Genomic DNA, 13,001 nt, shown 5'->3' with positions numbered 1-13,001 from the left:
GATGTAGAAAGCTGCCATAAACCAAGCTATTTTAGTAATATGATAATAATATATGTCTTTAAATTTCAATACTACATAACTGCATTCTAAGCCTAAAGTAATGTTTAGAGTGTATATAATAATACTATTGCTTGTGAATAATTTTAGAAAATAATAGATAATTTATATTCATTCAATAGAGCATTAATTGATGATGAGCAAATTTGACACGAGTGTACATAATTCCTCTCAGTTCTAGAGAATTTAAAATTACTTATTGTTGATTGATTTTTTCAAAAAAAATTAATTAACCTTGTAATATACATTAAAACATTTGCTTAAAAATTTACCCTAATTGCTGTCATAGAAAATTAATTTATTAAAAATATTTTATTAGTTATAAGTTAATTATCACATAATGATCTGAATTTAAAATCATATAAAAGTAGTTGAATGTACAAATTTTCATGTAATGTAATGGCTTAAATTTTTAGCACTATGATAATAAAATGATAAATAATTTCTGTTGTTATATATTTATATATATAAAAATTTATTATTATAAAATTAATACCCCATTACATTCAATTTAACAAAAAGATGTTTATTATTTAAATCATTTTGCTATAACTTTTTATGTATGGTCATTTTCCTAAACTTATAAAAAATATACCAAATTTATAAATTTACCTTGATTTTTATACTCTTAGTTTGAATCACATGTGCTATCCAGGCATCCACATTGAAGTGTAACTGACAAATTATATCAGGTTTTGTGAAAAGAATCAAAACTTGCAAAAAAATCTGTGTATAACTTACTGGTAATTTTCACGGACATGTTTTGAAATTGCAAAGAAATCTGTGTACAACTGCAAGGTACTTGTCGGAAACAGGACACCTAACATTTACAAGGTTCTTGTCAAAGGAAGACACTTGTTCTTGTGCATGCACGTTGCGTGTACATATCTATTCTTGTATCCATTATACAAATAAGTAATTTAAAAAAAAATTCTCGAGACTCTTAGTCAAACCCAAAACAACTAAAATGATATATATATCATATATAAAAAGTAGGTTATATACCAATCATTTGTTCAGAGTGTGTTTATATTTATGAGAGAGGTGAATATAAAATATAAAGCATAATTATAAATTATTATTAATTTTTTTTTCTAAATAAAAATTGATAGAATATATGCATCTGAGATGTACACAAGCGAGTAGAAGCCAGAGATGCATGTTTTCACGGTCCACCACCTCTGAAGAGGTTCTCGTTCAGAAGTCACTTAATTATGCAATTTTTTAATATATTTATAGGATTGCTACTTTTCTACCACTGCACCTGTTCTGTGAGCCAAGAGTAGTATCACAAGAATTTATCTTAAAATACTCATGCATGTCTACAACAATGTATTTTCCATTTTGGGCTCTAGCTGAACACACTAATTGATCATTCAAAGACTCCAAACCCAACTTTCATACTTTAGTCTAGCAGCAACAGAAGACACAGCTTCATGTATTATCGATTTCTTTCTGTAGATAATCCTTATGACATCCTGTTTAATGAGCTTATGGGTGAATTTCAGCTAGGCGTGATGCCTGAGGTAGAAGAAGGGCTCGAAGATTTACTACTAGCCGAAGAGGAAGTCAATGTTGGTGCTGATGTAATGATAGTTGATGAGGAAGGAGTAGTCATGGGTAGGATGCCTCAACCACTAGATAACAATCAAGTTCTTGGAGATTTCCTAGACACTGATGTTGAGCCAATACTGGCTGAACCACTCGAAGTTCTTTCACCAGATGATGAAGATTTCCTAGACATCAATGTTGAGCCAATATTGGCTGAACCACTTGAAGTTCTTTCACCAGATGATGAAGATTTCCTAGACACCGATGTTGAGCCAATACTGGCTGAACCACTTGAAGTTCTTCCACCAGATGATGAAGATTTCCTAGACATCAATGTTGAGCCAATACTGGCGGAACCACTTGAAGTTCTTTCACCAGATGATGAAGATTTCCTGGACACCGATGTTGAGCCAATACTGGCCGAACCACTTGAAGTTCTTTCACCAGATGATGAAGATTTCCTGGACACCAATTATGAGCCAATAGTGGCCGAACCACTTCAAGTTGTTGGACCGGATGATGATATCCTGGACACTGATGATGAGCCATTACTGGCTAAACCACTTCGAAGTATTAAAGCAGATGATTATAAAGGGAGGAAGATTGGTGATGTTGATGAGGCTGGACAAAGCGGAATCAAGGATGAAGAAAGCAGCACTGAGAGTTAAGGACTTGATATATATCTATCAACAGAGCTTCAACAGTTGACTAGTAACAAGTCTTAGCTCAGTTCGGTATATGTTTATGTAAGTTTCTAGTTGTCTGTTTGTGGAAACTTTCTTCAATCGTCTTGTTTATCGAAATGTATCATGTACTACCTGCTCGTTTTCTGGTCTCCTGCTGGAGTAAACCGAGAAATAAAGGATGTTTTGTGTGCTTGAATAAAATTTCTACTTGAAAAATAAATGTCTACAGATCAGTGCAGTTGTAGAATAGTAATTAAACTCTTAATTAACTGGATGGAAAACATTACTGCAAATTCTAGATCCAACTGGAAGTATGTCCGGATCTGCTCTCATAGTTTATGAAATGCAAGCTTCTCAAATTCCTATATATCTGCAACAAAAAGTACTCCCAAACATTGATGTTTGTATTCAATCTACTGCAAAAATTGATCGATAAATTTGACTGATGTTATGGTTTATATATGTACCTCAGATCATTATTATCATCCATATTTTATTACAAGCAAATTGTCAAACATATGTTGGAGTGGTAAAATCGTGAGATAAAGATCAGTCGTGCAATTTGGAAAAAAGTATTGCCTACTGGGCTGTATACTTTTATCATGGGAATGCATTTCCAAGGCCTTTAGAATTCAGACTTGCATTTCCTTGTAAACTTTTTTTGGGCAAATCTGCGGAGGTCAGTTCACTTGCAAAACAACCAACTAAGTAGTTAAGTACTACTTGTATGAACTTATTTTCATAACCGTTTGAACATCTTATTAGTATGATCATAGTAAATGAGCTGGTTTATGATATTTTATCCATACACTTGAGTTAAAAACTGTAACTTATTAAGATTTTAATTTTTTTTGGATTCTTGAAATCAAGAGATATTTAATTTGAATTTAAAAAAAATTCTTTAATGATGGTATTCAATAGAGATTAGAAAAAGTTTTTTTAAAATCTGAATGTATCCAATTTAGATTTTAAAAAGTCCACTCGGTATTAAATTTGGATTTTTAAAAATCTATCAAAATCTGGGGGTATTCAGTGATTTTTTTTTTAAAAAGCGGTGGATTTTGATGGATTTACTAGTTCATTTTTAATCTTTTGTAATATCTTTAAAATACATGAGATTTTGAATTTTTTTTCAAAACTTCACAAAATCAACAAGACTCTGCAATTTTTTTTATGGACTCCGTTAAAATCTACTAACAAGTAAAATCAACGATTTTTTCTAAAAAATCCATGAATTATTTTCAATACTTTAAAATCTGAAATGAATACTAAGTATGCTCAGTTCAAAATATATTAAATATACAAACTTCAAAGTATATAATAATAGTCAGTAATTACATTATCATTCTCATTTATTTATATGAAAAGATATTTCAATTTCAGAGATAATTTTAGAAAAGTTAGCAAGAGAGCCATATGGTTACTGCATGACGGCCTCAAGTCTGGTCCCACTAGTAGATATGTGTTTTGTATGAGATCTTTGTGATTGCGTTCCAGATGACCGATACTTCAAATACGTTATTTTTTTCCAATAATAATTTTTAAAATCATTGATATTCTTTTTTGCTAGTTAACCCTAATTTTCTTGCAACAAAGCTAAAAAATATTTATAATAAAGCATGCTCAGAAGTTTTCCTCTTTAAATAAATACTTAATTAAACATCTGATTTTCCTCCTTATGATCTTAGTAACAAATGATATGATAAACAATAGTATTAAATTAGTCTAGGGTAGCAGCCGTAAACATATAAAACCTCTACACGTACGACTGAAAACGATATTCTTTTAGTTCTCACTTAATAATTTTGTCACAGTACGGCCTCGTGTTAAAATTATCCATAACCTTTCTCGCTAAACAGGAATGTAGTAGGATATTTTCTAGATTGAATCGCCCACTCCACTTTGTCAAGGCAACAAAACAAATTGCAATAAACACGTAGAAATTGTGTGCGTCAAGGCCAAAGCTTACCATTGGCCGGCTCCCTGAGAGTTAGTTAACCATCCTATATATAGCCCATCTTTCATTGCAAGCAATGAACAAATTAAAAACATCTTACATTAATCTTACTACATCAGATTACAGATATATCAATGGCTTCCTACAACCTTTTCATCCTTCTCGCCATTGCCTCGGTTACTGCTACCATGGCCTCCACCGAATTCTGGGTTGGAGACTCAAGCGGTTGGACCATCAAATACGATTATCAAGCTTGGGCAGCTGACAAAGTGTTTCGTGTTGGAGATACACTAGGTAAACTAAAATACATATTTTTTTGCTATTTGTTTCTTAATTTTTGTAAGCGGTTTCTTTTTTTTTTTGCAACAGAAATTATGTAATTGATCATTATACAAAATGTGTATGCTTGATGCAGTTTTCAACTACACTCAAGGAGCTCACAATGTATTTAAAGTGAATGGTGCCGGATTCGCTAACTGCACCAAACCGACATCAAACGATGCAGTACTCACGAGCGGACACGATGTTGTAACACTATCCAGCACAGGCAAAAAATGGTACATTTGTGGTGTAAAAACTCACTGCTCTGAGTTCAACCAAAAGCTAGTTATTAATGTTGAGGAAGCAGTAGAAGCTCCTGCACCAACTCCAACTAGTTCTGCAAATGGGGTCTTCGCATCTTCGTATCAAGCATTCCTGGTAGCTGCTGTTGCACTTGGGATCATCGCAGTCATGTGATTTGAATTCTATATTTTGTAATAGATGTCTTGGTTACAGTATAACTACATATTGACCGCACCAAATAATTTCATTTAAATTTGTGTTCCGATTAATGGCTTTCCATTTGTGGGATTGTGGGATAGTTGGAATCTGTAATAATACCGGTATGCAATCTTTATGTATATCAGTTCAAGTTTGACCTTTTTACTGCGCGCTACGTATGATTGTATTCATATTAAGTTTGAATCAAATTACAGTACATCAGTTCTTTAAAATCTTTGTAGACCATGATCATTCATATATAATCCAGTGCTCCGGTCCGGTCCCAGCATATTATTCCTAGACCCGGTCCAGAATCCATCTTCCGCTAACTTTAGAAATGTCTAACTATGAGGCCCAACCGCGAAGGCCTAAGGCTCATTTGTAATCGCAGGACTTCACGGATAATGCATCTCCCTACGCAAGGATAACATTCCGCTACAGCTATTTCCCTTGAATTACGAACGTAGGTATAGCCACGGTTCACCCCAAATGTCAGACGCGTCCCTGTCCCCCGAAGGAGGATAACCCACCAAATAGCAGGACAGGTGATCCCAAACTCTTGGGTGCAAAGTGCAGGATGACTCCAAAGTTCTCCAACGAGGACACCCGTCGAATACAAGAACAGAATTCCCAAAGCACACATCAAAGTTAACCCCGCACCCCCAACGAGGACACCCGTTGAATATAGGAGGAGACCTTCAATCATCAGGCATGCCCCTGGAGGCCTTCAAGCTTTTCACGGACACCCCCCTCCTTGACCGACTCAAGGAGGGAATTCTTCAAAGAGTACCTACAACAAATACGTTAGTTCCATAAGCATCCATTGCTCCTTCCATCATTGCCTTGTCCTGAGGTTGTTCTTGTTTTCCTTGTCCCGAGTGAGGACAAGCTCATTGCGTCGTCCTGAGCGAGGACAGGCTCATTGCGTCGTCCTGAGCGAGGACAAGCACGGAGCGAGGACAACCCCTTTGCCTTGTCCTGAGTGAGGACAAGCCCGAAACGAGGACAAGCCCGGAGCGACGACAAGCCCGGAGCGAGGACAAGCCCGGAGCGAGGACAAATCCGGAGCGAGGACAAATCCGGAGCGAGGACAAGCCCTTTGCCTTATCCTGAGCGAGGACAAGCCCAAAGTGAGGACAAGGTCAGTGCGAGGACAAGCCCTTTGTCTTGTCCTGAGCGAGGACAAGCCCAGAGCGAGGACAAGCCCGTAGCGAGGACAAGCCCGCAACGAGGACAAGCCCGCAGCGAGGACAAGCCCGGAGCGGGGACAAATCCGTTCATCCAAACAAGCCACGTAGTGCATTCCTCTTGACTAGGGCGCTGAAAGGAATATGTCCTAAGTCCAATCATGTATGAGGATTTAGGAATAACTTTTATATAATCTGTTTTGATTTCATTGTTATTAATAAAAGACTTGTTTTATTTTTATTACGGGCTTTATCTATTTAAGTGTTTAAATAAGATATACCATAGTTTAGAGTAAAGCTTTTTATGGATTATGATGAGATCATAATAGTGAGACCTAAAAGATGATAACTCTAAACTTAAATAGTTCCTGGTCGTAGGATTACTAACTGGTAATTAATAATCCGCAAAGATCGGTACATACTATGCTTGCTTCATTATGAAGGATGTCTGTTCTCATAGAAATTTGTGTGGCGACACTATAGCTAGTATGTAGGTGCTTATTATAGAATAAGTTCACTGAACATGACTCGCTCAGCTGAAAAACTGATGGAGTTCACTCACGTGTCAGCAGTTGTTCACATAGTGATAGTTGTACAAGTATCCTTAGACTTGAGGTCATCATAGTCATCTTGTGTACACTGAACTATGCTTTGGTTTAGTTCTTAGTCTCCAGGGACAATTATTAGGGCTCTACTGGGTATAGAAATTTGTACACGAAGATAGTGTATGATCAATAAAGGATCTACCCCTTCCAGTGAAGGAAGCGAATGTTCAAGGCTGATCCACTTATGCTAGTTCAGGAATCTCTGGCCAGAGTAAATGAAATTAGAAAGGAGTTTCTAATTTGCATAGAACTACGCATAGTAAATGGTAAGCAAGTGATTGAATTAGATAGGCTTGACACGAGATCCATGCCTTGTATTTAATCGGGACATTGTAGGGTATAAGGAGTTTATTGTACGATAACTATTCACTGAATAGGTTCTTGGTATTCTAAGCAGTGAATTCATATTATCCGGATAGACGTGATATGCTGAGAAGTATCCCTCACGATGTAGAATAAATGTGATTAATTAATTAATCATATTTAATAAATTAGAGAATTTATATAAATAATGATAAAATAGTTTTATTATTATTTATTTCTACTACCGGCTTAATATTGAACCTACAGGGTCACACCATAAAAATAGAATGATTTTATGGTGGAGGAATTAATTAATAATGACTAATAATTATTTATTTGTGAAATAAATAATTAATTGGCAAATTTAATAATTGATTAAATGAGATTTAATTGATTATAAATTAATTAAGAAAAGTTCTTAATATTATTAATTAAGGATTTAATTTTTGGAAATTAAATCAAGAGAGAGAATTATTTCTAAAGTGTTTAGAAAAAGGATTAATAATTAAAAGGTGTTTTAATTATTAATGAGAATAATAAATGGGATAATAATAATAATATTTATGGGAAAATTTCAGCTGAAAATTTTGCCTATAAATACACTATTATAGACCCTATTTTTATTCGAACCGAAGAACCCCAAAACCCAAAAAGTTTGGAAAACCCAATTCTCTCCACCTCCTTACTCCTCCTTAACATCGTTTTCTTGGTGGATACCGGTGGAGTGCTTCACACTTGAGGAGCAACTGCTAAGGATCTCTGATCGTTGTCTCCGAATTATTTTAAAAGTTAGATTCGATCCCCTCGTTTTACCACGATTTATATGCTTTTATTTGGATTTTATTTGCGTAAAAGTGTTTTGTCTTACCCCCGCTGCATTTAAAATCCAACAATGGTATCAGAGCATAGGTTGAATGCATATAGATCTGTGGTAAAAATTTCAGAATCTTATGTGCTTGTATGAATTAATTATGATTTTTACAAGTTATATCATGAATTAATTTTATCTGATGAGAAATCGTTTCTCAGAATAATTTTGAATGTTGATCTGGGTTCTACAAGTATTGTAGATCGTCTGGGTATTTTTTTCATAATTTTATGATGTATAGATTTTTTATTATGAATTTTTGAAGTTATTTTAATTAAATTCGTAATTAAATAAATCATATATATATATATATAAATTGATTGTATGTAAGAATATATCTGCTGCTTCTCTGTTACTGTAATGTTGATTGCACGGATAAAAAGCAAGGCAAGGTACATGTCTGTCATGCACGACGTTCGAGAGAATCTGTCCGGCGGCTGCTGAAAAAGAAAAAAAAGGGTGTTGCGCATTCCGGGAATGCGTTACACACCTGTGGTGCATTCACGGAATGCGTTACACCTTTTAATTGGTTAAAAGGGTTGTAACGCATCACCGGAATGCGTTACAGGGCCTGTAACGCGTTCCTGTAATGCGTTACAACCCGACTGTCCAAATTAAAATTGATTTTCTGGGAGTTTCGTAACTCTGTTTTGGGCGTACAATGTACCGTTGGATTCGTTTTTCCGAGACGGATCTAATGGAGTGATCAATTTTAGTTTATATAAAAGTTTTGAACTGTTTATATTTTCCGGAAGTGTTTTAAAGCTGTTTTTAACTGTTTTAACTACTTTTAAATGCTTCATGTGATACATAGAGATGTATAATGCTTAGACTAATGTACTAGATGATATAACATGCCTACCTTGATGTTTATTCATGTTTATATATGTGATATATGCTTAGTTTATCATGCGATGATAGATTTAGGTGAACTTAAATGAACATAAGGCGTTTATTAGACAACCTAGTATAGTGAAATTGTTTCATAACCTTAATAACAATATTATGAATACAATCATGAGATTCTTGTGTTTGTGAAACACGTAATTGAATATGAATTTTCGATATGAGAGAAAGGATGATTCCGTCAACAACAGATTTCTATCTGTAAGAAAGGGTTATTAAGTGACGCCTCTTGACAATGCTCCACCCGATCTGGGAATCATCTGATTATTGATTATTGATTTGAAATATTTAATTTAAAAGGAAGAATCTCTTTATAATATGATTATGATTGTAACGTAATATAATCCCTCTAAAATTAAATAATATCAAGTAGTAATTGGCCAATGATACAACGGGCTTGTGTCGGTCATAGCCTTCCAACATGATAGAAAAGTAGTTCTTATTTTTGAATCATTGTCGGTTCGTGCTACAGCCGAGGGCTTTGATTTCGAAATAAGAAATACTTGTCTATTACATAGAGATGTGTACATTGAATAAGAATCTAAAGGTCGGTACGTGCTACAGCCGCGGGCCTTTGGGGACTGATTCAACTGTACGGAATGTTGGGTTAGACTTGACTTAGAATATTGAGTTTGTCGTGCCACAGCCGAGACTCAATTATTCAAGAGGCTAAAGTTTGATTAGGGAATAACATGAGATGTAATTGACAAGAGTTGTCTACCTATTGAACATTACATGGCGGTTCGTGCTACAGCCGGGGTTGTGTAATGGAATGTAGGATCCCTATTCCCACTAGCATTATGAATGCTTAATTTTTCACGTAGGGGGTTGAATAAATTAGGTAAACTAGTGGGAGCCACTTATGAATAAAGACCCGATTCATATAGTGTTTTAAAATGAAATCGATTATTTGCTAAGTGTTGTTATGTGTTTATCATTTACAGATTTACTTTGTACGTTATGTCTTCTGCACTATCACTCAGGAGCATACTAGATGCTCACAAATTGACTGGTCCTAATTATGCTGACTGGCTTCGAAACTTGAGAATTGTTCTCAGGATTGAGAAGCTGGAATACGTGATTGACTCACCTAAGCCTACTGAACCTGCTAGTGATGCACATAATGATGAACATGTTGTGTATCGTAAGTGGATAGATGATGCAAATGTTGCTCAATGCATCATGCTAGCTTCCATGAACATTGAGCTACAGAAGCAACATGAGCATATGGATGCTCACACTATCCTTATGCATTTACAAGAGTTGTATGATGTGGCAGGGAGGACAGCTCGATATGAGATATCGAAGGAGCTGTTCGGTTGTAGGATGTCTGAGGGATCATCTGTGAATGACCATGTACTTAAGATGATCAATTTGATTGAACGTCTTGGACAACTTGGTTTTGTCATGGATGGGGAGCTGAGCCAAGACTTGGTCTTGCAATCGCTTTCGAGTTCGTTCTCGCAGTTTGTTGTGAACTTTCACATGAATAAGTTGGATGTCAGTCTGCCTGAACTCCACAACATGTTGAAGACTGCGGAATCGAATTTTCCCCCTAAGAAGAGTTCTGTTCTTCTAATTGGTGAAGGTTCCAATCCTAAGAAAAGGAAGAGGAACTCTTCCAAGAAGAAGAAAGTAGGTGAAGAAAAGCCGGTTCCACCAAAAGCTGAAGACCCCAAGAGCAAAGTTATTTGCTTTCACTGTAACAAGGTGGGGCACTGGAAGAGGAACTGCAAGGTTTACCTTGCAGAATTGAAGAAGAAGAAGGGTAGTGAGACTGCCGCTTCTGATTCAGGTATGTTCATGATAGAAGTGAATATGTCATTAAGCCAAATTTCTACTTGGGTATTAGATACCGCCTATGGTTCTGACATCTGCAATTTATTGCAGGGACCAAGGAGAAGTAGGACTCTTGAGGAAGAGGAGGTGATTCTACTGATGGGAAATGGAGCAAGAGTTGCTGCTGAAGATGTAGAATCATTTCATTTACATATGCCTATGGGCAAGACTATTGTTTTAAATAATTATTATTTTGTTCCCTCGATTGTGAGGAATATTATTCCCATGTAAGACTTGGCTGGATTTTCATTTATTATTGAGAATAATGAATGTTCTATTCTTAGAGATAATATTCTTTATGAACGTGGTACTTTAAATAATGGTCTGTATAAATGTGACATAATTTACTTCAGATTGAACAAACTAATAAAAGAAAAGGGATGATGAAAATCTCACTTCATAGTGGCACTGCAGTCTCCATTTAGTAGACATGGAGAGAGGGCTACAGATTTGCTAGGATTGGTACACACAAATGTATGTGGACCAATGTCTACGCAAGCCATGGGTGGATTTTCATACTTCATTACTTTCATAGATGATAGATCTGGATTCAGATATGTGTTTGATGAAACACAAGTCTGAGGCCTTTGAAAAGTTCAAAAAATATAAGTATGAAGTGGAGAAATAAACCAAACAGAGTATTATAATTCTTCGATTAGATCGAGGTGGTGAATACTTTAATGGAGTGTTTCTAGATTATCTCAAAGTAAATGGTATAGTCTCCCAGTGGACTCCTCCAGATTGGTATCTGAAAGGAGAAATCGAACTTTGTTAGACATAGTTCGGTCCATGATGAGCTATGAGAATCTTCCAGTATTCCTATGGGGTTATGCATTGGAAACCTCAGCATATTTACTGAATATGGTGCCTTCCAAAATCTGTTCCTCAAACTTCGTATGAGATATGGAAAGTAAGGAAATCGAGTCTTAAACACGTTAAGATTTGGGGATGTCCAGCTTATGTCAAGAAAGTTGACCCCGATAAGATGGAATATCGATCCGTAAAATGTAGTTTTGTGGGATATCCTAAAGAGACTTTAGGGTATTACTTTTACACCGATCATCGGGTGTTTGTATCCAGACATGCTACCTTCTTGGAAAAGGAGTTTATCCTTGAAGGAAACAGTGGGAGCAAAATTGAACTTGATGAAGTTCAAGAAGCACAAACTACTACGGATCAAGTGGAAACACCTGTTCTGACTGAACAACATTTTGTGGAACAACCCATTCATAGATCAGGGAGAGTGTCTCGCCAACCTGAGAGGTATTATGTCCTTGTCATTGAGAATGACAATGAGTTGTCGATCATTGATGATGACGACCCTGTAACCTATAATGAGGCTATGAGTAGTGTTGACTCAGAGAAATGACATAGTGCCATGAAATCCAGAATGGAATCTATGTATACGGTATACAAAAGATAGATTATAGCAGATGGCCAGGTGGAGACCTATAAGGCCAGGCTTGTGGCAAAAGGATTCAAACAAAGGCAATGGATTGACTTTGATGAAACCTTTTACCTGTAGCCCTGTTAAAATCAGTTCAGATTTTGCTTGCGATTGCTGCTTACTATGACTATGAGATCTGGCAATTAGCCAGATGGTTTTCTTTCCAAGAGAAATGAAAACCTAGTGTGTAAGCTGCTGCGAACCATATGTGGTTTAAAGCAAGCTTCTCGTAAATGGAATATCCGTTTTGATGAGACAATCAAAGAGTTTGATTTTATCAAAAATACAGATGAACCATGCGTCTACAAAAGGGTTAGTGGGAGCGCGGTAATATTTCTTATATTGTATTGAATTAGAGTTGACACACATAACAACATAGCAGACCCACTCACAAAGCTACTTTATGAAAGTCACTTTGATCGTCATAAAGACAAGATGGGTACTAGATACCAGAGTGATTGGCTTTAGTACAAGTGGGAGATTGAAAGGAATATGTCCTAAGTCCAATCATGTATGAGGATTTAGGAATAACTTTTATGTAATCTGTTTTGATTTCATTGTTATTAATAAAAGACTTGTTTTGTTTTTATTACGGCCTTTATCTATTTAAGTGTTTAAATAAGATATATCATAGTTTAGAGTAAAGCTTTTTATGGATTATGATGAGATCATAATAGTGAGACCTAAAAGATGATAACTCTAAACTTAAATAGTTCCTGGTCGTAGGATTACTAACTGGTAATTAATAATCCGCAAAGATCGGTACATACTATGCTTGCTTCATTATGAAGGATGTCTGTTCTCATAGACATTTGTGTGGTGACACTATAGCT

General features: G+C 35.7%; 2 protein-coding genes across 2 annotated transcripts; both read left to right on the top strand.

The window, feature by feature from the left end:
• Positions 1-1,109: 1,109 nt before the first annotated feature.
• Positions 1,110-2,629, top strand: LOC141692869 (uncharacterized). The gene is made up of 2 exons (XM_074497816.1): positions 1,110-1,246; positions 1,566-2,629. The coding sequence occupies exons 1-2, from the start codon at positions 1,175-1,177 to the stop codon at positions 2,274-2,276; spliced, it is 783 nt and encodes a 260-aa protein (XP_074353917.1). The 5' UTR covers positions 1,110-1,174; the 3' UTR covers positions 2,277-2,629.
• Positions 2,630-4,365: 1,736 nt separating this feature from the next.
• On the top strand, positions 4,366-5,044 carry LOC141689330 (blue copper protein 1b-like). The gene is made up of 2 exons (XM_074493593.1): positions 4,366-4,545; positions 4,667-5,044. The coding sequence occupies exons 1-2, from the start codon at positions 4,386-4,388 to the stop codon at positions 4,987-4,989; spliced, it is 483 nt and encodes a 160-aa protein (XP_074349694.1). The 5' UTR covers positions 4,366-4,385; the 3' UTR covers positions 4,990-5,044.
• Positions 5,045-13,001: the final 7,957 nt, after the last annotated feature.

This window comes from Apium graveolens, chromosome 10 (assembly GCF_009905375.1).
Source record: "Apium graveolens cultivar Ventura chromosome 10, ASM990537v1, whole genome shotgun sequence".
Classification (NCBI taxonomy): domain Eukaryota; kingdom Viridiplantae; phylum Streptophyta; class Magnoliopsida; order Apiales; family Apiaceae; genus Apium; species Apium graveolens.
This window is presented reverse-complemented; position numbering and strand designations above follow the sequence as displayed.